Source organism: Mobula birostris, chromosome 32, assembly GCF_030028105.1.
Source record: "Mobula birostris isolate sMobBir1 chromosome 32, sMobBir1.hap1, whole genome shotgun sequence".
Lineage (NCBI taxonomy): Eukaryota > Metazoa > Chordata > Chondrichthyes > Myliobatiformes > Myliobatidae > Mobula > Mobula birostris.
In genome coordinates, this window is record NC_092401.1 from 29,406,423 (window position 1) to 29,433,505 (window position 27,083).

The 27,083-nt window shown below is 43.3% G+C and overlaps 1 protein-coding gene across 2 annotated transcripts; it reads right to left on the reverse strand.

Moving 5' to 3' along the window:
• Positions 1 to 1,122: 1,122 nt before the first annotated feature.
• On the reverse strand, positions 1,123 to 27,083 carry gcdhb (glutaryl-CoA dehydrogenase b). 2 transcript variants are annotated; one of them, XM_072248073.1, is made up of 11 exons: positions 26,831 to 27,083; positions 21,984 to 22,022; positions 21,327 to 21,470; positions 19,173 to 19,235; positions 18,139 to 18,309; positions 17,491 to 17,620; positions 16,198 to 16,414; positions 12,973 to 13,076; positions 11,937 to 12,062; positions 11,679 to 11,839; positions 1,123 to 5,632 (listed from the first exon to the last, which is right to left on the reverse strand). In XM_072248073.1, the coding sequence occupies exons 1-11, from the start codon at positions 26,922 to 26,924 to the stop codon at positions 5,559 to 5,561; spliced, it is 1,323 nt and encodes a 440-aa protein (XP_072104174.1). In that variant the 5' UTR covers positions 26,925 to 27,083; the 3' UTR covers positions 1,123 to 5,558. The 2 variants fall into 2 exon arrangements, with proteins under 2 accessions (XP_072104174.1, XP_072104173.1); XM_072248072.1 differs by having other exon boundaries at positions 21,327 to 21,473.

Here is a 27,083-nt window from a genome sequence, read left to right on the forward strand (position 1 = left end):
GAAACAGGCCATTCTTCTAATTGATTAATGCCTGTGTTAAGCTCCAAACAGCCTCTTCCAACACTATGTCCAATCTTGGTAACATAGCATTTTTTTTTTTTTTTTTTTTTTTTTTTTTAAATATAATTTTTATTAAGTTTTCAAACATAGCATTTTCTGCAGAGATGCATCATCCCTGCCTGGGTCTTGCCTTAATGAATTCAAATTGCCCACATGCACATTAATGTTCCTCCAGGTCCAATTTGACTCAATTTTATTTTCCCCATCAGATTTAAAGAAGCATTTTCTACTAACTGTGCAAATACAACTCCTTTATCCAAACATCCTTATCTATAAACTTGCACTTGATTTATGATTATATATTACGATTATTTAAAAACATGCATGGTGCCTGATAATATCATCCCCATTCCTTCAAGATGTAAACTATAGCACCAATCAGACCAATATTTACAGAGTAAAACAGTGGAAAAATTAAAAATAGAACTTATCTGCAAAGAGTTAGTATTTTCCCCTTTATCTTATACAATGCTTGATTAATAGTAGAATTTAATAGCATAATGTATGTAGCTGGCACAATTCTCCATTGTATCCCACGGAGTTCAGATCTCTTGTCAGCTTATCCATGACAGCAATCCCCAATCTAGAATTAGTGAAACATTACCATACAGGAGCAGCAAATCAAACAGATTCTGCAGATCCTGGAAAACCCATGGTAACACATAGAAAATGCTGGAGGAACTCAAGGTCAGACAGCATCTATGGAAAGGAATAATCTAGTCAATATTTTCGCTGAGTCCTGATGAAGGGCTGCAGCCTGAAATGTGGACTGTTTATTCCTTTCTATAGTTGCTGCCCAACGCACAGAGCTCCTCCAGCATTTTGTATGTGTTACACAGAGCAGGAGGGGGCCATTTGGTTCATCAAGCCCACCCTGACCATACTATCCAAGAGTCCAACAGGCAGCATTACTGATTGTAAGGGAAAAGTTCCAACCCAAGATTATGAACTGAAGGCAATGAAGTGTAATGTATCAGTTTTAGGGCAGAAATGGTAGTGAATAGGGGCTGGGTGAGAAAAAGTTCAAGGAGGGCACAGTAGGGGAAAAGCATACAACAAACATTTCTATAAAAGAGGATCTTTATTATTTACTTCTGTAGATTAACAAAATAACCATGCTGAATTTAATTGTGTACAGGATTTACAAAAGAACATTTTCTTCCAATTCATATATTACATTTTATCCTTAGTTCAGGCTTGCATGTTATAGCTTATAACAATAGTGGCTTTACAAGCAGCATTTTGAAAACAATTTTTTCTTCAGTAACAGTAGCTGATGCACCAACACACTGTGAGGCAGCCAGATACAAATCTTACATAGTCAATACCTGTTATCCAGGAAAGAGTGGCTGTTGAAGGAGAGCTGTTTTCTTCCCAAAGGTAAAGATTCAAGAACAAAAGAGACAGTGGAGCTTCTATCCATCTGGAGACTGCAAAGAAATCTTAGGACAGAGGGACTTTGTAGCATATTGACAAGGATAATTTAATTGCTTGGTGAATAACTATGGAGAAGGAGCACTTTCTTTTAATTGTATAAAATATTCAATGAGCTTCAATGTTCAAATCTCGTAGGAGTCAAGTTTGTTAGGTAGTAAATGAGGCAACCTGTCACAAAACATTCCACATGCTGCGTTAAAGCTTAAAGATTAGTTTTATTTGTCACATGTACACTGAAATACGGTGAAACAAATTGTTTGCATCAGCGACCAACACAGTCCAAGGATGTGCAGGGGCCACACTGCAAGTGTCGCTATGCTTCCAACACCAACATAGCTTGTCCACCTTACTAACCTAAACCAGCATGTCTTTGGAATGTGGGAGGAAACAGGAGCACCCGGAGGAAACCCGTGTGGTCAGCAGAAAACAAAGTACTTTCAGTCAATGACAGGAAATGAACCCCAGTAACAGATGCTGTAAAGTGTTATGCTAACTGCTGTACTACCATTACTTTGATCAGCTAGGGGTTACCATAACCAAACACCCACTGTTCATGTTAGTAGTCTCCATGTCAAGCCATCATAAATTAACATGGGCAACTATGGTTTGTCTGACATAAAATGTACACGTGTTGAGATACCCCATCAAGAAATATCTATAGACAGAGCTCAGTGTTGTTCCGCCATTGAAGTTTTACCAGCTAAAATGCTAAAACTTCTTACCCAATGGAGCTTTAGGAGTACCTTCGCCACATTATCTGCAGTGCAAGAAAGTAGCTAACTACTACATTCACGGACAGTTAGAGATAAAGAATGACTAGTGGTCTTGCCAACCACATCTACATCTAGAAAAAAATAAACCTGCTTTTCCACATCCAACATGGAATCAAACTGGCTCAATAAGAGCTCCCTTCATTGTGATTCTAGACCAGAATGATTTACACTTTCAGAAATAGTTCTCTTCCCTTATTTATTTTAAAAATTTTATTTAGAGATACAGTGCAGAACAGGCCCTTCCAGCCCAATAAGCTGTACTGCCCAGCAACCTCCCTGTTTTACACTAATCTAATCATGGGACAATGTACAATGACCAATTAACCTACTAACCAGCAGGTCTCAAGACTGTGGGAGGAAACCAGTAGAAACCCAAACAATCACAGGGAGAACATATATATTCCTTACAGAAGGTGCTGGAATTAACTCCAACACCCAAAGCTGCAAGTATCATACTAACTGCTATGCTACCAGGCACCTGCCATTATTATATGGAAATTTATAACTAAGAGCTTTGGGATGGGGAAGGGATAAAGAAGAGGAGCAATTAATGCAATTTCCTCTTGCCCCATCCACTGCATTATAAACCAATGATTTAGAAAACAATGGCCACAGTTTCCTATAATTAGGTCCAGCAGTCTGTGGCAATCTAGGTTTGTTACCATGGGACAACAGTTTGTTCCTTTGATTGGAATTAGTCTCAGTTTTTATGTGCAATCGAAAATCTATTAACAGTTAAGTGACACCTCCCCCATGTTATAAAGATGTAAGAGGAAGCAATGCAATTTATAACTTGTGTTCAAGGGCAACCAGGTGTACATATTTAATATAAGTGAAGGCACAAATTAAGAGGCATATAATGGGTAGTTTAAAGCAGTTGACTGGTATAGCATGGAGAGTATGAAAATTCATATTCTCTGGTGATCTCAATTGTGATCAAACTCATGACATCCTGTACAAAAATTGAGGAGATCTGATAGTTTAAAAGATTCAGAATTGAAGCAAATTTCAAGGCATTACAAAAGCATTTTTAACAACCTGGTATGGTTCCAGAGGACTGTAAGGTTGCAAATATAGTTCTGCCGTTTAACAAAGGAGGGAGGCAGCAAAAGAAAATTACAGACCTATTAGTCTGACATCAGTAGTTCCAAAGTTATTGGAGTCGATGCTCAAGGACGAGGTTATGAAATACCTCGAGGTGCCTGACAAGATAGGCCCAAGCCAGTATGATTTCATGAAGGGAAGATCCTGCCTCACCAACCTATTGGAATTTTTTGAGATAATCTCAAATAAGATTGACAAGGGAGAGGCTGTGGATGTTGTGTATTTGGATTTTAAAAAGGCCTTCGATAAGGTGCCGCATAAGAGGCTGCTTAATAAGATGAGAGCCCATTTAATTACAGGAAAGATATTGGAATGGGTGGAGCATTGGCTGATAGGCAGAAAGCAAAGGGTGGGAATAAAGGGATCCTATTCTGATTGGTTGTCGGTTACTAGTGGTGTTCCGCAGGGGTCGGTGTTGGGGCCACTTCTTTTTACAATGTATATCAATGATTTAGATTATGGATTAAATGGTTTTGTGGCTAAGTTTCTGGATGACACCAAGATAGGTGGAGGAGCAGGAAGTGTTGAAGAAACGGTCAGTTTAGGAGAGTGGGCAAAGAAATGGCAGATGAGATACAATGTTGAGAAATGTACGGTTGTACATTTTGGAAGAAGAAATAATTGGGCAGATTATTACTTAGATGGGGAGAAAATTCAAAAATCGGAAGTGCAAAGGGACTTGGGGGTCCTCGTGCAGGATACCCTAAAGGTTAACCACCAGGTTGGATGGGCAGTAAGGAAAGCGAATGCTATGTTGGCATTCATTTCAAGAGGAATAGTGTATAAGAGTAAGGAGGTGTTGATGAGGCTCTATGGGACACTGGTGAGACCTCATTTGGAATACTGTGTGCAGTTTTGGGCCCCCTATCTTAGAAGGGATGTACTGATGTTGGAGAGAGTTCAGAGAAGGTTTATGAGGATGATTCCTGGAATGCAGGGGCTAACATATGAGGAGCGTTTGTCAGCTCTAGGACTGTATTCATTAGAGTATAGAAGAATGAAAGGGGATCTCAGGAACATTTCAAATATTGAAAGGGTTGGACAGAGTAGATGTGGAAAGGCTGTTTCCCTTGGTGGGTGAGTCCAAGACAAGAGGCCACTGTCTCGGAATTAGAGGGTGCCCATTTAAAACAGAGATGAGGAGAAATTTTTTAGCCAGAGGGTCGTGGATTTATGGAATTCGTTGCCACATACAGCTGTGGAGGTCCGATCGTTGAGGGTGTTTAAGAAGGAGATTGATAGGTATCTAATTAGTCAGGGTATCAAGGAATATGGGGAAAAAGCTGGAAATTGGAACTAGATGGGAGAATAGTTTAGCTCATGGTGGAGTGGTGGAGCAGACTCGATGGGCCGAATGGCCTACTTCTGCTCCTTTGTCTTGTGAATCTGACAAGAATGTGGATGCATTTTTTTTAAAAAAATCCGATTAAGTTCATTCTCATCTACCATCCAAACATTAATTTCTTCCAAATTACTTGCTCAAAAGCAGTAGAATTTAAATACCTAGAGTAACACGCAAAATACTGAAGGGACTCAACAGGATGGCAACATCTACGGAGGGGAATAAGCAGTGATATTTTGGGTCCATACCTTTCTTCAGGCCTGAAACATTTGTTTATTCCCCTCCATAGATGCTGCCTAACCTGCTTAATTCCATCAGCATTTAGTGTGCATTCCTCTGGATTTCCTGCATCTGCAGAATCTCGTGTTTATGAATTCAAATGCCTACTGCCTGGAATATTTATTTTGAAAGACAGAAGGTTACAGAGAAGAGGGAAATATGATTGGAGCATTCAAAGCTCCAATTAAAGGACCAACACGGCTGTCAGATGGCTGCCATTGTGATGTTTCTGTACAGTAAATATTTAATTTAAATCCAGTGCCAAACAGGGAGTTGATGAGACTTTTGTTTCAAAGTTACAACAGGTTAGGAAGTAAAACAAGCACAATGTAAATATCTTTAATAATACAATAAACTAAATAAATACCGGAGGAGAGCAGCAATGGATCACCAAGCTCTTTCAAATATGCACATTGCTTCATGGTTCTACAGCAAAATAGTGTTTAGAGAGCTGACAGAAGTCAGTACATGGAATAACCCATCTTACCCAGAGATATGGCTCTACACACAAACAACTGCCAAGGTGTTGTTTTTCCATTAGTCACTTTGTTGAACAATTGGGATCATTTCTCTACAGTGAAGGACTGCAGACCCGTGATTGCTTTTCCAAGAATCAGCGCGTGGATATCATGAGTACCTGAGGAATGAAGCAGTGAAGGAGAAATTGTTAAAGCACAAGAGATTCTGCAGATGTAGGAATGCTTGAGCAACATACAGATGGAGAATTAGACCGCTATGGGGGACCCAGAGGAGTCCAAGGCAGCCTGTTATGGACAGTCAAGTCAACCAAGAGAGACCTTATTTTTGTAAGATTGAGAAGCATATAGTCAACAGACAGTTTCTTTCTTTGGGGATTGAAGTGTCTAACATTAGAGGGCAGAATTTAAGGACAGAAGTGAGAAGTTTAAAGGAAATTTACAGGTCAAGGATTTTTTTTCTTGCACAGAGAATGCTGGCACCCAGGGTACTGGTGGCAGCAAATACAATGCAAGTATTTAAGAAGCTCTTAGGCAGGGACATGAATATGCAGAGAATACAGAAATATGGACTTGCGTAGGCAGAAGGAATTAGTTTATTAGGCATTTAATTAGTGTGGCACAACATGATGGACTGAAGGGCCTGTTTACTTTATTGTCGCCAAACAATTGATACTAGAGCGTACAATCATCACAGCGATTTGATTCTGCGCATCATGCTCCCTGGAGTAAAAATTGATAGTAAATAGTAAAAATTTAAATTATAAATCATAAATAGAAAATAGAAAAGGGAAAGTAAGGTAGTCAAAAAACCGAGAGGTAGGTCCGGATATTTGGAGGGTACGGCCCAGATCCGGGTCAGGATCCGTTCAGCAGTCTTATCACAGTTGGAAAGAAGCTGTTCCCAAATTTGACCGTACGAGTCTTCAAGCTCCTGAGCCTTTTCCCGGAGGGAAGAGGGACAAAAAGTGTGTTGGCTGGGTGGGTCGTGTCTTTGATTATCCTGGCAGCACTGCTCCGACAGCGTGCGGTGTAAAGTGAGTCCAAGGATGGAAGATTGGTTTGTATGATGTGCTGGGCTGTGTTTGCGATCTTCTGCAGCTTCTTCCAGTCTTGGACAGGACAACTTCCATACCAGGTTGCGATGCACCCTAGAAGAATGCTTTCTACTGTGCATCTATAAAAATTAGTGAAGGTTTTAGGGGACAGGCCAAATTTCTTTAGTTTTCTCAGGAAGTAAAGGCGCTGGTGGGCCTTCTTGGCAGTGGACTCTGCTTGGTTGGACCAAGTCAGGTCACTTGTGATATTGACCCCGAGGAACTTAAAGCTTTTGACCTGTTCCACTTGCGCACCACCGATGTAAATTGGGTCGTGCGGTCCGCTACTCCTTCTGAAGTCAACAACCAATTCCTTCGTCTTGCTGACGTTGAGGGATAGGTTATTGTCTTCACACCATGCCACCAGGTTCTTAATTTCCTCTCTGTACTCAAACTCATCATTACCCGAGATACGGCCTACAATTGTTGTGTCATCAGCAAACTTATATATAGAGTTCGATGGAAACTTGGCTACACAATCATGGGTGTACGGTGAGTACAGCAGGGGCCTGAGTACACAGCCTTGTGGGGTACTGGTGTTCAGAGTGATTGTAGAGGAGAGCTTGTCCCCTATTTTTACAGCCTGGGTCCTATCTGTGAGGAAGTTGAAGATCCAGCTGCAGATCTGAGTGCTAAGGCCCAGGTTCCAGAGCTTAGGAATAAGTTTATTTGAAATGATGGTATTAAAGGCAGAGCTGTAGTCAATGAAAAGGAGCCTTACATATGCGTCTTTATTCTCCAGGTGTTCTGAGGAATGTAGGGCCAGAGAGATGGCATCTGCCGTTGACCTGTTGCTCCGGTAGGCGAATTGCAAAGCATCGAGGTTGACCGGTAGGCTGTGGTTGATGTGTTCCATAACCAAGCACTCGAAGCACTTCATAGCAATTGATGTCAGAGCCACAGGTTGATAGTCACTCAGGCATGCCACCTTACTCTTCTTCGGCACCGGGATTATCGTTGCCTCTTAAAACATGAGGGGATCTTAGAAGCAAGGAGCAGTTGAAGATGTCAGCAAACACTCCAGCTAGCTTGCTTGCACAGGCCCAGAAACCTGTCCTGTTCCTATGCTTTATGGTCTACATTCTATTGAAGGTGACTTACCAATGTCATAACTATTCATAGATCTCAAAAAGAAGCAGAGCAGTTCACAGAAGCTTTGGGAAAAGCAGCTCTATCATCCGCAAGTTTAACATGAGATACTCTACGAAAGTGGTGTCAACTGAATCCGGCAACGACAGTACAGATCGAAGTTGAGACTACACACTAGTGAAATGTTCAATGGGTCTATACAGTAAACTTTTGCTACTTATAGAATTGCTCTATGATTAAATCCAATACAGAACGAGTCAGGTGCTTTGAGAAATGATCACTTTCTACAATGGAGGCAGTTCCGAAGCCTGACAGTCCCCTGAATGATGCTACAAGTGTGGAATTAGCCTCAGTGCAACAGGACGTGCAGGAAACAGTAATGGCAAATTGACAGTACAGAGAAGAAAGGTTAACCGAGATGACTGTTTCCAAGGGTAGTAGAAGGAAAGAGGAATTGTCCATGTATCAAGAGAAGTGCATTGCACGTGACTGCAAGAAATTGCAAAGTGTTGTGGACACAACTCAGCACATCACAGGAACCTCTATGGACTCTACTGTACTTCTTACTACCTCAGTAAGGCAGCCAGCATAAACAAACACCCCACCCACCCCGGACGCTCTCTTCTCTCCCACTGGGCAGAAGATACATAGAAACATAGAAAACCTACAGCACAATACAGCCCCTTCAGCCCACAAAGCTGTGCCAAATATGTCCTTACCTTAGGAATTACCTAGGGTTACCCATAACCCTCTATTTTTCTGAGCTCCATGTACCTGTCCAGGAGTCTCTTAAAAGATCTAAATCTTAAAGATCTTATCGTATCCGCCTCCACCACCGTCAACAGCAGCCCATTCCACGCACTAACCACTCTGTAAAAAACTTACCCCTGACATCTCCTCTGCACCTACTTCCAAGCACTTTAAAACTGCCCTCTCATGCTAGTCATTCCAGTCCTAGGAAAAAGCCTCTGACTATCCACACAATAACCAATGCCTCTCATCATCTTCTACACCTCTAACAGGTCACTCCTCATCCTCTGTCACTCCAAGGAAAAAAGGCCAAGTTCACTCAACCTATTCTCATAAGGCATACTCCCCAATCCAGGCAACATCCTTGTAAATCTCCTCTGCACCCTTTCTATGGTTTCCACAACCTTCCTATAGGGAGGCAACTAGAACTGAGCACAGTACACCAAGTGGGGTCAGAGGTCCCAGAACAGATCCCTGAGGCATACCACTGGTGACCGATCTCCATGCAGAAATGACCCGTCTATGGTACGACCACTCTTTGCCTTCTGTGGGCAAGCCAGTTCTGGATCCACAAAGCGTGAGGCTCAAGGACAGCTTCTATCCCACTGTTATTGGACTCTTTGCATCATAATGTACTTCATTATAACATAGAATAGTACAGCACAGTACAGGCCCTTCGGCCCACAATGTTGTGCCGACCCTCAAACCCCACCTCCCATATAACCCCCCCACCTTAAATTCCTCCATATACCTGTCTAGTAGTCCCTTAAACTTCTCTGGTGTATCTGCTTCCACCACTGACTCCACGCACCAACCACTCTGAGTAAAAAACCTTCCTCTAATATCCCCCTTGAACTTCCCACCCCTTACCTTAAAGCCATGTCCTCTTGTATTAAGCAGTGGTGCCCTGGGGAAGAGGCGCTGGCTATCCACTCTATCTATTCCTCTTATTATCTTGTACACCTCTATCATGTCTCATCTCATCCTCCTCCTCTCCAAAGAGTAAAGCCCTAGCTCCCTTAATCTCTGATCATAATGCATACTTTCTAAACCAGGCAGCATCCTGGTAAATCTCCTCTGTACCCTTTCCAATGCCTCCACATCCTTCCTATAGTGAGGTGACCTGAACTGGACACAATACTCCAAGTGTGGCCTAACCAGAATTTTATAGAGCTGCATCATTACATCGCGACTCTTAAACCCTATCCCTCGACTTATGAGAGCTAACACCCCATAAGCTTTCTTAACTACCCTATCCACCTGTGAGGCAACTTTCAGGGATCTGTGGACATGTACCCCCAGATTCCTCTGCTCCTCCACACTACCAAGTATCCTGCCCTTTACTTTGTACTCTGCCTTGGAGTTTGTCCTTCCAAAGTGTACCACCTCACTTCTCCAGTTTGAATTCCATCTGCCACTTCTCAGCCCACTTATGCATCCTATCAATGTCTCTCTGCAATCTTTGACAATCCTCTACACTATCTACAACACCACCAACCTTTGTGTCATCTGCAAACTTGCCAACCCACCCTTCTACCCCCACATCCAGGTCGTTAATAAAAATCACGAAAAGTAGAGGTTCCAGAATAGATCCTTGTGGGACACCACTAGTCACAGTCCTCCAATCTGAATGTACTCCCTCCACCACCACCCTCTGCCTTCTGCAGGCAAGCCAATTCTGAATCCACCTGGCCAAACTTCCCTGGATCCCATGCCTTCTGACTTTCTGAATAAGCCTACCGTGTGGAACCTTGTCAAATGCCTTACTAAAATCCATATAGATCACATCCACTGCACTACCCTCATCTATATGCCTGGTCACCTCCTCAAAGAACTCTATCAGGCTTGTTAGACATGATCTGCCCTTCACAAAGCCATGCTGACTGTCCCTGATCAGACCATGATTCTCTAAATGCCTATAGATCCTATCTCTAAGAATCTTTTCCAACAGCTTTCCCACCACAGACGTAAGGCTCACTGGTCTATAATTACCCGGACTATCCCTACTACCTTTTTTGAACAAGGGGACAACATTTGCCTCCGTCCAATCCTCCGGTACCATTCCCGTGGACAACGAGGACATAAAGATCCTAGCCAGAGGCTCAGCAATCTCTTCTCTCGCCTCGTGGAGCAGCCTGGGAAATATTCTGTCAGGCCCCGGGGACTTATCTGTCCTAATGTATTTTAACAACTCCAACACCTCCTCTCCCTTAATATCAACATGCTCCAGAACATCAACCTCACTCATATTGTCCTCACCATCAAGTTCCCTCTCATTGGTGAATACCGAAGAGAAGTATTCATTGAGGACCTCGCTCACTTCCACAGCCTCCAGGCACATCTTCCCACCTTTATCTCTAATCGGTCCTACCTTCACTCCTGTCATCCTTATGTTCGTCACATAATTGAAGAATGCCTTGGGGTTTTCCTTTAATCTACTCGCCAAGGCCTTCTCATGCCCCCTTCTTGCTCTTCTCAGCCCCTTCTTAAGCTCCTTTCTTGCTTCCCTATATTCCTCAATAGACCCATCTGATCCTTGCTTCCTAAACCTCATGTATGCTGCCTTCTTCCACCTGACTAGATTTTCCACCTCTTACACTTTGTTTACTTGCACTGCATTTTTTGGTATCTTTTACACTTTATCCTACATCGTTTTTGTTTCAACTTATTCTAACTCAATACACTGTGATTGGATTTGTATGAACAGTATGCAAGACAATCTTTTCACTACATGCCAGTACGTGAGACAATAAAAAACCAATTCTAATCAGGGTGAGGAGCACTGGACTGAACACCAGCCACTAGTGGTGTGGTTTATCAGGTCTCATTCTTTAATGCAACAGTAAAAGCACAACTGAGTGGTCTGATAGGACAGCTGAGAAAGACACACTGGAGATCTACGCAAACTAGGAGTCCACCATTCCACCCTACAAGGCTATTAGACAAACTGCAGCAATACCGTTTCCTTGTAGTTTATTTTCTCTCATGTGTCTCTTTATTACCCATCTACACTAGGTAAATTTACAATAACCAGTTCACCTCCCAGCATGTCTCTGGGACGTAGCAGGAGAACCCCATGTACTCACAGAAGAACAAACTTCACCCAAATAGCACTCCAGATTGGGATCAGCGTAATAAATCGCTGCTCCTGATTAGCCCTTGATCTGTACCCCAGAATCAAATCTTCCACTCACTATATCAGAGCAGCAGTGTTATGAGAAAATGGAGAGCTTTAATGTGCAAAACATGCCTGGGCTTTGAGGTCCCTCACCTTCATATGTGTTCACTGCCTCCAGATTCATGACATGCCGAATCACATGGTACTCGTCGGAAATGCCATTCCCGCCCAGCATGTCACGAGCTTGCCGGGCAATATCCAGAGCCTTCCCACAGGAATTCCGTTTTAACATTGAGATCATTTCAGGCGTGGCTCTAAGGAGGATAAAAGAAAACAACAGGTCAACAAGTTTCTGGAGGCACTCTGCTCTTGACCAGTCTGGTGGTGTTTGCAGCTGTAATTTGTACACACTTATCTTCATCCTTTAAACGCCCCAGCTGCACACATGCATGGAGCCCCAGTGTGATCTCAGTCAACATGTCTGCCAGTTTCTTCTGGACAAGCTGGTTACGAGCAAGAGGAACGCCAAACTGAATCCTGTAATGGTACAAGAAAAAAACATCACAATAAGGAATATCTCATGTTCACTAACCATAAGACGTATGAGCAGAATTAGGCCACTTGGTTCATCGAATCATTACCAACAACTACTGAGAAGTTGCTGCTGATTATTGTTATAGGTGTTTATTTTCCCCGTGTCGCACCAGACAGTCAGCCATTCTTGTCTGGCACGTGGTGTCAGGATTGGTCTCCTTTCGGATTAACCAGGTAACGATATGAACGTTCCTGACTCGACCCTTTTTTTTTTTAAAAATGAGACCGAGTGGCTAGCTCGACGCTCAACCCAGCACGGATGGAAAGCGTGCTCGGGGAGCGGCCCGACTTGGATTCGAACTCGGGAACCTTTGCTCTGGAGTTCAGCGCTGATGCCATTGTGCCACCAGCTGGCCATTATAGGTGGTGATATTCACCATTATCTAGAAAGATTGCCAAGATTTACACAGATGTTGCCAGAATTCAAGGGCTGGAGTTACAGGGAGAAGCTGAACTTTATTACTTGGAGCGCAAGAAACTCTGGGGTGACCTTAGAGATGTGCATAAAATCATGAGGGGCATAGACAGGGTGCCTGTGCACAAACTTTCTCCCAGGACTGGAAAATCAAGAACTAAAGTACACAGATTTAAGGAGGACCTGAGAGTCCCAAATGGTGGCGAGGAAGGAGGTGTAGAGGCAGGTGTAGCACTTTTCCTGCTCAGTATTAGATCCTGGGTGCAACTGCCTTAAAAAAAAACAAAGACAAGACTCTAGCTGTCCAGAGCAGCTTCCAAGCTCTTCTTTTCCAGCACTGCTGCACCTTGCAAATGTAAGGTGGAATGACATCCTGATTCAGGTCATTGCAGTGCTTAATATCACATTCCTTCTCCCCCCATCCCCCAACCCACTTACCTATCCAGTGCATACTGCCGAGCTGTTTCCAGACAGAACTCAGCAGCTCCCAGGGTACCCCAGGCAATTCCATACCGTGCGTTGTTCAAACACCCAAAGGGACCCTGGAAGAGTCAAAGGGAAACAGAAACTTTACAGGATTCATTAGTCAGAGCTCCAATATACCCCGCAGGAGAGAGACTGAAAAGCCAGCAGAGTGGTCCAACAACTTCTAACGCAATGTCAGCTAAACCAAACAGCCGCTTATTAACCACAGGAGCAAGTCGGAGGTCCATGAGCCAGTCCTCATTAGGGTATTGGAGGTGGTGAGGGTCAGTAACTTTAAATTCCTTGGAATGATCATATCAGAGGATCTGTCCTGGGATCAACACGCAAGTGCCAACACAGAGGATTCACGGCACAGCCTCTACTTTCTTAGAAGTTTGCGTAGGTTCAGCACGCCACATCAAACTTCAGTGGCGAGCATCTCATCATGTCTGGTATGGAAACACCAATGCCCAGAAATGGGAAAGTCTACGAAATGTGTGGGCACAGCCGAGACCATTAGAGAGAAAGCCCATCTCACCATTGAGGGCATCTACAAGGAGCACTGCCACAAGAAAGCAGCCTTCATCAAAGACCTCCACCATCCAGGCCATTTTCTCTTCTTGCTACTACCATCGGTAAGGATGTACAGGAGCGTTAAGGTTCTACACCACCAGGTTTAGAAATAGTTATTACCCTTCAAACATCAGGCTCCTGAACTGGTGTAGTTAACTCCAACTTTGAAGTGATTCCACAATCTACAGACTCCCTTTCAAGGGCTCTACAGCTTGTGTTCTTGGTATTATTTATTTACTAATTTGCACAATTTGTCTTCCATTGCAAATTGGTTGTTTGTCGGTCTTTATGTATAGTTTTTCAGAAAATTGTATTGTATTTCTTTATTTTCCTGTAAATGCCTGGAAGAAAAATATCAAAGTAGTATAATATATTTACTTTGCCTTTGATTCAGTCCAAGGTTCAGTACTAGTAGAATTTTAATAGAAAAAGAGAAATCACAGGTCAAAGGTACACATTCTTGCTCTCCTGAGCAAAGATTTCAGGAACATTCAAACATTTAAAAAGCAAAGAAAAATCAACCTAGTACCCATCACGACTTCGGAGCATGGAACTTCTGACAAAGGCGTACTGAGATTTGGTTAGGGACTAGCTTTGTTTGTCACATGTAAACAGAATCAAAGCATACAGTGAAATAGTTCCTACAGCATTTTGTGTGTTGCTTGAATTTCCAGCGTTTGCAGATTTTCTCTTGTTTGTAACAGGGAAATACATTGTGAACATTAACAACCAAGGATGTTCCTGGGGCAGCCTGTAAGTATTACCATGTTTCTGGTACCAGCACAGCATGCCCACAACTTACTGATCTTAACCTTGTGTATTTTGACTGAGTGAGAAAACTGGATCACCCAGAGGAAGCCCATGAAGTCACTGGCAGAATGTACAAACACTTCACAGCAGGGGCAGGAATTAAACTCAGATCGCTGGCGCTATAAAACATTGTGCTAACTGCTAATTTCCTCGTGCTAGCTGCTAATCTACCGCATTACCCCATTAATAAAATGTTACAAAAATAAATAAAGTGCAAGAGAAATAACAAGGTAGTGTTCATGGACCATTCAGAATTCTGATAACAGAACGGAAGAAGCTGTTTCTAAAATATTGAATTTGTCTTCAGGCTGCTATACCTCCTTCTCAATGGTAGTAACAAGGCGGCGTGTCCCAGATGGTGAGTCCTTAGTGATGGATGCTTTTTGAGACACTGCCTTGAGAAGATATCCCTGATGGTGGGGGAAGAGCTATGCCTGTGATAAAGCTGGCTGAGTGTATAACATTTCAGGAATTATCTGGGAGAACCCATGTAGTCACAGGAGAACCTGCAAACTCCACAGAGACAGCATCCAAGGTCAAGATCGAGCCTGGCTCCTTGAAGTAGCGGTGCTGACTGCCACTCAGTTACTGAATGTGATCATTATGTGTCATATGACCCCATTATATTGTTATTCTTTTCTCTATCCATGACTATGATTGTTCTTAGCAAATGTTTCTACAGAATTGGTTTGCCATTGCCTTCTTCTGAACAGTGTGACCCCAGCCACTATCAATACTCCAAAGATTGTTTGCCTCGAGTTAGTGGTCACATAACCAGGACTTGTGATATGCACCAACTGTCACACAGCTGTCCACTAACTGCTTCATGTGACCCCGATTCTGGGGAGGACAAGGCAGGTGCTACACCTTGCCCAAGGGTGACCTGCAGGCTAGTGGAGAGGAGACCCTTACCCCTCCTTTGGTAGAGACGTTCTCTACCCCGCCACCCTTTACACCACTGAAATTGTACTGTTTTGATCAACTGCAAGATGTCACCCCCAATCACAAGACCTAAAGACACATTCTTATATTGAGGCTGTGTCTTCTGCTCCTGGTCTCCCCCACTACTGGAAACTTCCTCTCCACATCCACTCTATCTCAGTCTTCCAACATTCAATAGATTTCAAGGAGATCCCCCTCATTCTACTGAACTCCGCTAAGTACAAGCCCAGGGACATCAAACTCTCCTTCAAAGTTAGCCTGTTCACTCCCGAGATCATTCTCATGAATCTTCTCAGGATCCTCCCCAAGCCTATTATTTACGGCAGTGGTCCCCACCCACCGGGCCTCAAAGCATGTGCTAGGAAACGATATGATTTGGCGATATGAAACGATACCAGTCAGCTGCACCTTTCCTCAATCCGTCACGCACTGTTGAACTTGAAATAACCTATCAAATCATACCAAATAACACAAAACCTAAAATAACACTAACACAGTAAAAGCAGGAATGATATGATAAATACACAGCCTATATAAAGTAGAAATAATGTATGTACAGTGTAGTTTCACGTAACAGAATTGGGAAGATTAAGCCAAAACTGATTTGTAGAAAAAAAACGGCACATACACGCATGCACACACAGGTGCCTGCACAAGGCTTCATGGTCTTGGTAGTCTTTCCCGGGGTAAACACAAGTGTCCCGTATTTGACTGCTACTTTTGTCCCGTATTTGGGAGTGAGAAAGTTGGCAATCCTACTTGAACACCCCCCGCCTCCCCCATTGGCCAGTCCGTGAGAATATTGTCAATATCAAACCTGTCCACAGTGCAAAAAAGGTTGGGGATCCCTGCTCTTATGAGATAAACACTCACCCGGAGTCCCACTACATTGGGAAGCAGATTTTCAGCAGGAACCTCAACGTCCTCCATCAGAATCATCCCAGTGGACGAGGCCCGCAATGAGAACTTGCCTTCGATCTTTGGCATGGTCAGGCCCTTCATCCCCTTCTCCAGCAGGAAGCCACGTACTTTCCTATCGTCACACTTGGCCCAGACCACACAGATGTCAGCCATGGGGGAGTTAGTAATCCTGGCAGGAGAAACAGGCACAACCTTTCACAAGTATTTTTCTTTTCCAATCAAGAACACAAGACACAAGAGCAGAACTAGGCCATTAGCCCCAACCGAGTCTGATCACCATGGCTAATTTATTATCCCCCTCAACCCCATGATCCTGTCTTCTCTCTGTCATCTTTGACACCCTTATTAATGAAGAACCTATCAACCTCTGCTTTAAATACACCGATGACTTGACTTCCACTGCTACCTCTGGCAATGAATTCCACAGATTCACCAGTCTGGCCCTCCATTCCCCACCTCTGTTCTAAAGGGATGCCCTTGTATTCTGAGGCTTGCCCTCTGGTCCTAGATTCGTTCACTCTGGGAAACATCCTCTCTCTGTCCACTCTTTCTATGTCTTTCATTATTTGATAAGTTTAAATGAGACCACCCCTCTGCTATACACCAGCGAGTATAGGCCCAGAGCCATCAAACACTCCTCATACATTCCAAGAGGACCACAGCCTTTCATGGTTTGGAGGCTTGAGTGCCTCAATGACCCCAAGAGCTACACTGGCTGGAGTCAGGGCTTAATGCTTTGGCTCTTGGTATTGACACCCATGCCAAACAGGTCAAAGGGTAGAGGCCAGACTAAGAGTCGTCCTCTTGTCCTCCTGGTTTAGGGGTTCAGCTCAGGATGAAGAACCCCGACTGGTAAAAGAAAAATAGTTACAGAAACAGCAATGAGGAATCCATCCATATCTGAGTGTGATGATATTCCTGAGTATCCACCCAGAACTTGCATGACTGATAGTAGTGAAAACCGAGAAGCTACTGCCACAATGAAGGAAAGTCTGAACACTGCCAGAGACGGCAGATCTTTATTGCTGCCCTAATCGCCAGAGGCGTAACGAGCAGTTAGTACGCTCTCAGGTCAAGTGAAAACCTTGGACCCCAAGTCGGTCACTCAGATTACCTCACATCTTGACATTCTGTACAAGTTGTGAGCCCTTGCAATTTAGGTAATCAATAGTAAACTTGTAGAGCCTCCACCCACCTCTGTATTAGAACGAAGGAAAAGATGCAATTGATATTACACCACATTACCAGGTCTTTGATCCATTTAGTGTGTAGGTGTTACTACTAGTGTTGAACCTCGCCCTGGTTTCCATGCTTGAAGGATCACTTCCGTGGTTTGGTTCTGTTAGACCAAAGCAACCTAACAGTTCCCCTTTGGCTACAGGGAAGCAAGGACAGAGAAACAAGATGAGCAATTACATTAAGGCAGATTACAGCCAAGCCAGATCCATTGCACGTACATTGAAGCATACAGTGAAATGCACTGTTTTGTGTTAACAACCACACAACAACCAAGGATATGCTAGGGGCAGCCTGCAAGTGTCACCACACATTCCAGCACCAACATACCATTCCCACTATGTTCAGAACAAAACAAGCCCCCTTTTCAATCCTCTTACACACAAAGATGTAAAAATGTTTTGTGGGAATGCTGTTTTTCTTTCTTCTTTAAAGTTGATTCAACAGGAGACAGATTCGATTAAAATATTGCGATAGAATTACAACAAAAATTGTGTCAGGACAGACATCCACCACTAAGCAAGCTATTGCACCCATACAGACATCAACATAACAAGTATACAGGTGATGCTTCCGTACAAGATCAATTATTTCACAGTTCATTGTAAAGGAACCATGAGCTCATGCACTGGTCGTTAATCAGAGATAGTGACTAACCTAGCTTTGGAAGGTACCGTTGCTTCTGGTCTTCTGTACCATAGGCAGCAATTGGATACATGACAAGGGAGGACTGGACACTCATCACAGAGCGGTAACTACTGTCTACCCGTTCGACTTCCCGTGCGATTAGTCCATAGGACACATAGGAGGTCCCTGCACAACTATAGCCTGTAAACAGAACCTACTATTAGACTCCCAATTCCAGTACCTACCCAGTCAGAAAAATCAAACTGCCTTTAAACCAATATCCAAGTGGTTCCCATTCCATTAAACCGCTCTTGAAAAAAAAAGCAGAAACTGACATTGCATGAATACAAGAAAATCTGCAGAGGCTGTAAGCAACACACAAAATGCTGGAGGAACTCAACAGGTCAGGCAGCATCTATGGAGGGAAATTAACATTTTTGGCCAAGCTGCATCATCAGGACTGGAAACAAAGGTGGCAGATGCTAGAATAAGGTGGTGGGGGGAGGGGAAGGAGTACAAACTGGCAAGTGATCAGTGAGACCAAGTGAAGGGGGAGGTGGTTCATGGGTGGGGATGAAATAAGAAGCTGGGATGGAACAAGTGGAAGAGGTAAAGAGCTGAAGAAGAAATCCAATAGGAGGGGACAATGGACCATGGAAGAAAAGGAAAAGGAAGAGAACCAGAGGGAGGTGATGGCAGGTGAGAGAAGAAAGGGCAAGAGGGGAACCACGATGGGAATGGAAAAAGAAAGAAGATGGGGGGGATGGAGACAGAGAGATTATCAGAAGTTTTAAAAAAATCATTGATGATCGTGTCATTAGGTTAGAGGATACCCAGAGTATGAGGTGTTGCTCCTCCAAATGAGTGCAGCCTCACCGTAGCAGCTGAGGAGGCCAAAGACAGACAAGCCCAAATGGGAATGAGAAGTCAAATTAAAATATGTGGCCAGTGGGAGGCGGATGAAGTGAAATTGCTTGACTGACATTATAGTTTGTTTAGCGGCTCAAGCTTCAAATTCTCTTTAAACCAACGAGTGGTGAAGGTAAGTTCTGAATGTGTGTTACCTTTAATTGTAGAGCCCAGTACTCCCAGCTCGCCCATCTCCTGCAGAATTTCACGGTGAAACACTGGGAGGAGGATGGAAAAATGTGAATGGTTAGAGATACAGTCATCAAATAAGAAACTTGTTTGAAAGTGGATTGAATATAATTAAGTACAATGATAGATTAACAGCAGACATTTCACGTTACAGTCACAAAGCACTACAGCACAGAAACAAGTTCCTCAGCTCCCCAACCTGTTTTTCTGCCTTGTCCCATTGAGCTGCACCAGGACCATCGCCTTCCATACCCCTCCCCCATCCATGTACTTACCCAAACTTCTCTTTAATGTTGCATTCAACTCTATATCCACCACTTCTGCTGTTAACTCATTCCACTCTCACCACCTCACGTGAAGACCCCCTTCAAACATTTCACCTTTCACACTTAATCTCTGGTTCTAGTCTCACCCAATCTCAGTGGAAAAACTTGCATGCATTAACCCTATCTATACCCCTAATAATTTTGTACACTGGCATCAAATCTCCTTTATTCTCCTGTGCCCCAGGGAATAAAGAACTAACATTTAACCTTTCTCTGTAACTTGGGTCCTCAAGTCCCAGCAACATCCAAAACCAGAGGACATAGGTTAAGGGTGAAGGGGGAAAAGTTTAAAGGGAACATTGGGGGGGGGGGGGCTTCTTCACACAGAGTGGTGGGAGTGTGGAATGAGCTGCCAGATGAAGTGGTAAATGCGGGCTCACATAACATTTAAGAAAAGCTTGGACAGGTACATAGATGAGAGGTGTATGGAGGGATATGGTCCCGGTCCAGCTTTGCTTGTTTCAGGTGTGGTCCAGGTCTATATATGGTCCAGGTCTTGTGCAGTCATACGTAGAAATAGGACAGCTCCTCTCTGTTTTGTGTATTAGGCCATTATGCCTATTCTGTCATTTGTATCTCGGTACTGTCAAGCAATAGATAAGTCTGACTCCAGCTTGGTATGTATGGGGGGGTATCTGAATGAATATATCCATTCGTAAGGGAAATTGTGAGTTAGTTGGTGGATCGGGCATGAACAGTGACAGAAAGACTGTTCTTGTTTGAGCGACTAACTGAGTAAGCCCCGGGTGCTTTGAATAAAGAGTGTGTACTTATACGGTCTCTGAGTGACTTTATCCAGGTTCAACTTCCACAATGGCGCGTGTCTAATTGCTCTACTGTAGGATTGCTCATAAACACTTGCACTGTAAACTGGTCCATATCCACACCGAGAGACTTTCACACAAACAGCAGTGAGCTTACACAATGAGTGACACCGACCAAACCAGTCAGCATGGTTTAAGAGCACTCTCCTGTCCCCGTCTACCTAACCAACAAACACTAACTAAATCCCAGCTGCTCAAATGCTCAACTCTGCAACATAGTATCTGATAGCGTACCCCCACCAGGGAACAAATCCCACCAACTTAACCAGAGAACACTCAATAACGCGGTCATTACTCAAAAGAGAAAAAAAACTCCAACTCATTGGGAATGGAGCAGCAGTGCTCTGAATGGAGTCTGACAGCAGCTCATCATACCTTAAACAAGCAAAGCTGGACCGGGTAGGCGGGGGGGGGGGGGGGGGGGGAAGAGAACACAAAACAAAAATAATATGGGCACGTACTGCACGCACATAACAAGTCCAGTGTGCCAAAAGCTCTCTTTACTAGCTTGTCTACCTATGACACCACTTTAAAGGAATTCTGGATTTGTATTCCCAGATCAGAGCCATGAAAGTTGTTCTGTGCAGTGTGCAGAGTAAAGAGCAATGGGGGGGGGGGGGGGGGGGGCGGGGTCAGTCATCTGGACATTTAATCCTCACTCTTGTGAATTAACACCAATTGTGAGAACTTCAACAATGCATACAGTTCTCTTTATCACCCCAACTGACCAAGGATCGAGACTCACAGCTATTTTTGCCAAACGTCTGGGCAAGAAATTAACACACCTCTCACTGAATCACATTCTCTACAGTCACTGACCTAAATTCAGCTCCTTTTCTAATAACAACTAGCCTTTAAGTTTGTAACTGACATAGAAGAGTATTGTTTGAATTTTGTGAATTGAATTGGGAGTCAAGAATATGTTGATGTACCCAAACAAACTGCAATGGACATAGTTCAGCGTCTGTACCTTCATTTCTGTTTGCCATGAGAATCCTGGGCATCAGCTTTGTCTGGCAATATGCACGGAACGAGTCTCGAATCAGGATCTCCTCTTCTGTGAGTTGACCCTCCAGATTTAGGGCATCTCGCCAGTCAAACTGGACACCAGCCGCTGCTGGAGAGAATAGACTGATATTTTAAAAATTCCAGAAATTCCCAACCCAAAATCAACACTAACACCACAGTAAATACTCAGCTCATAAGCTGTCTTACAGACATGATTAAATTTTCAACAGTGCTGTGCTTTAATCTGTTAACTGACTGCTAAAATAAATTCATTGGGATGATGATAGTCTCAAAACAGATCACATAGAAGATTATTACAGCTCAGGACATCAGATTTCAGAGTTCAATTCCAGTATCAGCTGCAAGTAGTCTGCAGCTTCTCCCCTTGGAATGTGTGGGTTTCCTCCAGGTGCTCTGGTTTCCTCCCACAGTCCAAAGTCATACTAGTTATTAGGTTAACTGGTTATTGCAAACCATTAAGCTAGGGTTAAGTTGGGGGTTGCTGAGTAGCACAGGTTGAAGGGCCAGAAAGGCCTATTCCACACTATATCTCAATAAACAAACAACATCCGCACGAAAATATCCACACACAATGTAGTGAGTTTTAATTATGACCTACACTTTGAGGTTTTCGTCTCTTCAAATCTTTCATTTTTCTCTGTGAAAAGAAAGTAAATGCAGGTTATATTTTCCCTTTCACGATATTAATTTCCTGCAATAAGCTTTCAATTTACATGAAAGTAAAATTCTGCAGATGCCTGGAATCTGAAATAAAATTATCAACCAGCCTCTCCTTCATCGACTGTCTATATTTCTTGCTGCCTCAGTAAAGCGGCCAGCATAATCAAATACCCCACCCACCCTGAATATTTTCTCTTCTCTCCTTTCCCATTGTGAATATTCTCTCTTCTCCCCTTTCCCATCGAGCAGAGGTACAAAAGCCTGGAAATACCAGGCTCAAGGACAGCTTCCACCCCACTTGTCAGACTTTGGAATGGACCTCTTGTACTCGTGCCTCATAATCTAACTTGGTTTTTTTTGCACATTATTGTTTACCTCTTTTGGTAGCTTTTGCACTTTATTCTACATTGTTATTGTTTTACCCTGTTCTATCTCAATGATCTGTATATACAGTATGCTAGAGAAGCTTTTCATTAAAATTAGCATTCTAATTACTAAAGGACTTCCCCACTGCACCACCCAGAATGAACATTTGGCCTCATAATAAAGCTTTTCATACCTTGAGATCTCCCCAATTTAATCTAAGAATGGTCAATAGGTCCCGAACTTCTACAGCATTAAAAAAAAGCATTAAGTCTGCCTGGATAAGGTGAAAACACAAAGGCCCTGTCTAATTCTCATTTGTTGCAGCTTACAACTGAGAATCCCATTGGCTTCTGAACTAAAGCTACAAACTTCCCTTTCTATTCACAGTTTTCTGTATTGCTGAGATACACAATACTGACTCACTGAAGTGCCTGAACTCAGACATAGAACTAGACCAAGACTTCTATCTCTGAAGTGTGGTGACACCCTCGATCACAGACTTGGAAAAGATCTCAGTGCCAATCTGCATTACTTGCGATCTCTCAAATTTAACATGACCAAGCGAAATTGTGCAGAAGTTGTTGCAGATTTGGAAAGTTCCCCAAAGCTCCAAAGGCCTTGAAGGACAGAATGAAAAAAGAGAAATTAAATTTCAATTCTTAAGACATACCTTACTGATTTAATTTTTTATTTTAGGATTTAAAACTTAGGGAGTCAGTAAAAGTGCAAACCTTTTACTACCATATTCCCAGGTAATACAGTATTGGGAAGTTTGTCAGCAGCTACTTGTATTACAAGTTAATCAGGAATATCAAATTCTGTATAAATGAAGCTGTTTTCAGCATCTGTGGGAATTAACTTGGCACAGGCAAGTACTCAAACACCCCATCACCTAGGGATAGTGTAGTGGCGAGCGTAATGGTTTACAGTGCCAGCGATCCGAGTCCAATTCCCGCCATTGTCGATAAGGAATTTGCATGTTTTCCCCCATAACCACATGGGTTTTTCCCCACATTCCAAAGATGTACAGGTGAGGGTTAGTGAGCTGTGGGTGGGTTACGTTGGTGCCAGAAGCACAGTGACACTTGCGGGTTGCTCACAGCACATCCTCAGATTGTGTGGGTCTCTCACACAAATGTCACACTTCACTGCGTTTCGATGTACATGCGATAAATAAAGTAAATCTATACCAAAGTACATGTTACCATATACATCGCGGAGATTCATTTTCTTGTGGGCATACTCAATACATCCAATAACTGTAACAGGATCAGTGAAAGACCACACCAACAGGGTGGGCAACAATTGTGCAAATACACAAAAAATAAATAAGCAATAAATATCTTTAAACCATCTTAAAGTATTTTTAAAGCTAATCTTTAAACAAAGTCTGTTTCACTCCCTCTCTGCTGAGATGCTGTACTACTCATTCCCATTTTCCGTAGACTGCTCCTCTTCTGCCATGTCCTTCTGACAGGATGTAGACCTACCACCTCATTCCCTGCCCAACGTGTCTCCTCAGTGCAGCAACAACGAATTCCTGACCTACGATACTAAACGCTGTTCACGTTCTGCACTGGGGCACTGACATTCATGCTGTGCAGTGCAAGTTGGAACAGCTGGAGCAGTTGGAACTACAAACTGCACTCAGCTAGCTGCACAAGTATTAATACTTGCACACACTCAGCTTTACCCAGCATTCGGGCACCCTTGCTCACTGCCTCCTCCCCTACTTCTTACCAAGTCTGACTACTAGGTCTGTGCGAATATTTACTTCAGTTCCTCTTTCGCATTGAGATTCTTGGTTCTGAAATTTCTGTCAGGTTTTCCAGAATCAGATTCGTTATCACTGACGTACATTGCAAAATTTGTTGTCTTGTGGTAGCATACAGAGCAATGCATAAAATTACTGTTACAATGAGAAATACAAATAAATAGTGCCAAAAGAGCAAAAATAGTGAGGTAATACAGGTTACAACCTTCCTTTAAACAGATTCATGGAAGGAAACGATAATAGTTAGCCTTCCATGAGAAAATCTTCCATTTTCACATTTTCATTATATAGCCTCATCTCTCTTTGTAAGGACACATTTGCCCTCATGACTTTATATCGCATATTCTCACAGTATCTTAGTTTCTTCTGGAGGGAAGGGACGCCTAACACCTCCTCTGATGGAATCATATCTCCACCCCACCACCCCAAAATTACAAGTTAACCAACTTAAATTACCATAAATAATACATAACCTACACAATAAAATAAAAACATTAGTGCAAGACAGAGAGAAAAAGAAATATAGTCCTGCATTGTTGAACATGATGGCAGTGTTGTTGAACTAGGTCTTCAAGCTCCTGCACTGCCTGCCTGCTCGATGGTAGCACAGAGAAGAGGGCTGGGGGGGGGGGGGGGTGCCTAGTTCTGCCTTGTTCCAAGACATCATCTTGTAAACGTTCTCAACAGTGGGCGAGGCTGTACCTATGATGGAACTGACTGAGTCAACCTCTCTGCAGCCTCGTATCCATGTCAGACATCCCACCTCTCCCGGAAGTTCCGGGAGTCTCCCGCATATCGATAGTGGCTCCCTGATGCCCAGAAATTATATGCAATATCCCAGAAATCAATTTTTTTTGAGCGGGAGAGTGAGCATCCTGATTGGTCTCTCTTCGTGCTAAGAGTGGTCTCCAACCACCGGGCCGCCAGGAAACAATATGAGTCAGCTGCACCTTTCCTCATTCCCTGTCACGCCCACTGTTGAACTTGAACGCACGCGAGGTCATTACCCGCGCGTCATCCATTTCAGCGGGAAGGGAGATCAACTCCTCGAGCTTCCAAATGACGACGGGCTGAAAAGTATGTCTGACATAACATCTCTGCCGGCATTCTGGATCAAAGTCAAGGCTAAATATCCTGAGATAGCCACGAAAGCACTGAAAACGTTGCTTCCATTTCCAACACATCTCTGCAATGAATACTAAATTGCAGAATGGACAGGATATAAGGAACCCCCTTCGAGTATCGCTGTCTCCCATCACCCCTCGATGGCACCGTCTTGTTGCAGGAAAACAAGCCCAGGGCTCCCACTGATTCAGTGATATTGGTGTGTTGCAATGAGTTTATATGTTCATACGGGGAAAATATTCGCTGTGTGTTTAATATCCAAACGTTACTTAAAATGGTATGATGCTATTGACTTATCACCTATACTCCAGTCGTAATTAACACTCCCCCCACCTCCCCCGGTCGGCCGGTCCGCAAGAACATTGTCAATATTAAACTGGTCCGAGGTGCAAAAAATGTTGGGGACCCCGGCTAAGTAGACCTATCAATTTTCTGTGGACGGGCTTTACAGTCGACCTCAAAAATAATGACAGTGTTGCTCGCTGCACCGTTTGCAACAGTGACTTTTCTATTGCCCATGGTGGGTTAAAATGTAAAAGACATGTTGAGGTGAGTTTAACAGGTGTCATTCGTTCATTAGTGTAGCTAACGTTATTTAAACTAGCTGGCTAGCTACTAAGGAGCTACTCTATTGATGTCCTACGTGATGATGCCAAACTCCCTGTAGACTTGATTAAAGTTGTAATAGAATAAACATGATAATATAATATAAGTACATATTTTAATATCACATTTTCTGCATATACCCAACTTGGTTTACAGATTAGACAAAATCACTAAACAAAGTATTACATACACCTTAGAGGTCGGCGGGGGGGGTGGAATATGGGGTTGCGGGGGGCGGGGGTGCTACCTCCCTGAAATGAGTTTTTGCAGGGTGGGATGTCTGCCCTGTGCGTTGGAGATTCCATACCAGGTGGTGATGCAACCCGCTAGAAAGCTCTCCACGGTGCATCTACAGAGCTTTTTGAGGACTTGCTGAATCTCCTTATCCTTCTAAGAAAGCAGGACCAGTGGCGTGCCTTCTTCATAGTTGCATTCCTAAGCTGGGCCCAGAAATCTGCCTTTCCTCTCTTGATCGATCTCCCGTCTTCCTGTGCTGAGTTTAATTCGTCCCTATCCTCAGGCCTACCGCGATTCCTGGCAACTTTATAAATCTCATTTTAGGATGACATCATTTGTAATGTTTTTTAATTTTTCTCCCGTCAGTCGGAAATGGTACATCTTTACTTTTGGAATTTTGCGTCTCAGAGAAATGTTTTTTCGGCAAATTAAGCATTGTTTCTTTAAATGATACGCTTCGCTGTAATACTTTCTGATGCATTTTCCCATTTAAATACAGCTAATTCTCCTCTCTCGCTTTGTTAAGGTTAGAACCTGGAAATTTCTTCGTTTTGACCTAATTCAAATTGGATCCATATTAATCCCTTTCCATGTCCGAGAAAGTTATACAACTGACATTCTTGGCCACGCTAATAATAAGCAACCCCGCACCTCACTATAAATAGATGTCCCCTCACCTCTTAGTGCCTTCGCCGTCCCCTGCGTCCGAAAGGAACTGGCGGCTGTCGGGAGCCTGTTCAGGAGCTTCCGAGTTACTTTGATCAGGGCCATGGCAGATGCTAGCGTTAGCACAGGTCAGGTCTGAGCTGCAGTGATTCCCTGCGGGATCCCTTCACGCCGAATTCCTGAAACGGGATACAGGACCAACGATCCCCGACTCCCCGACCCTCCGCCAGAAAGAACACCTGATGATTATGTAACCAACAGGAA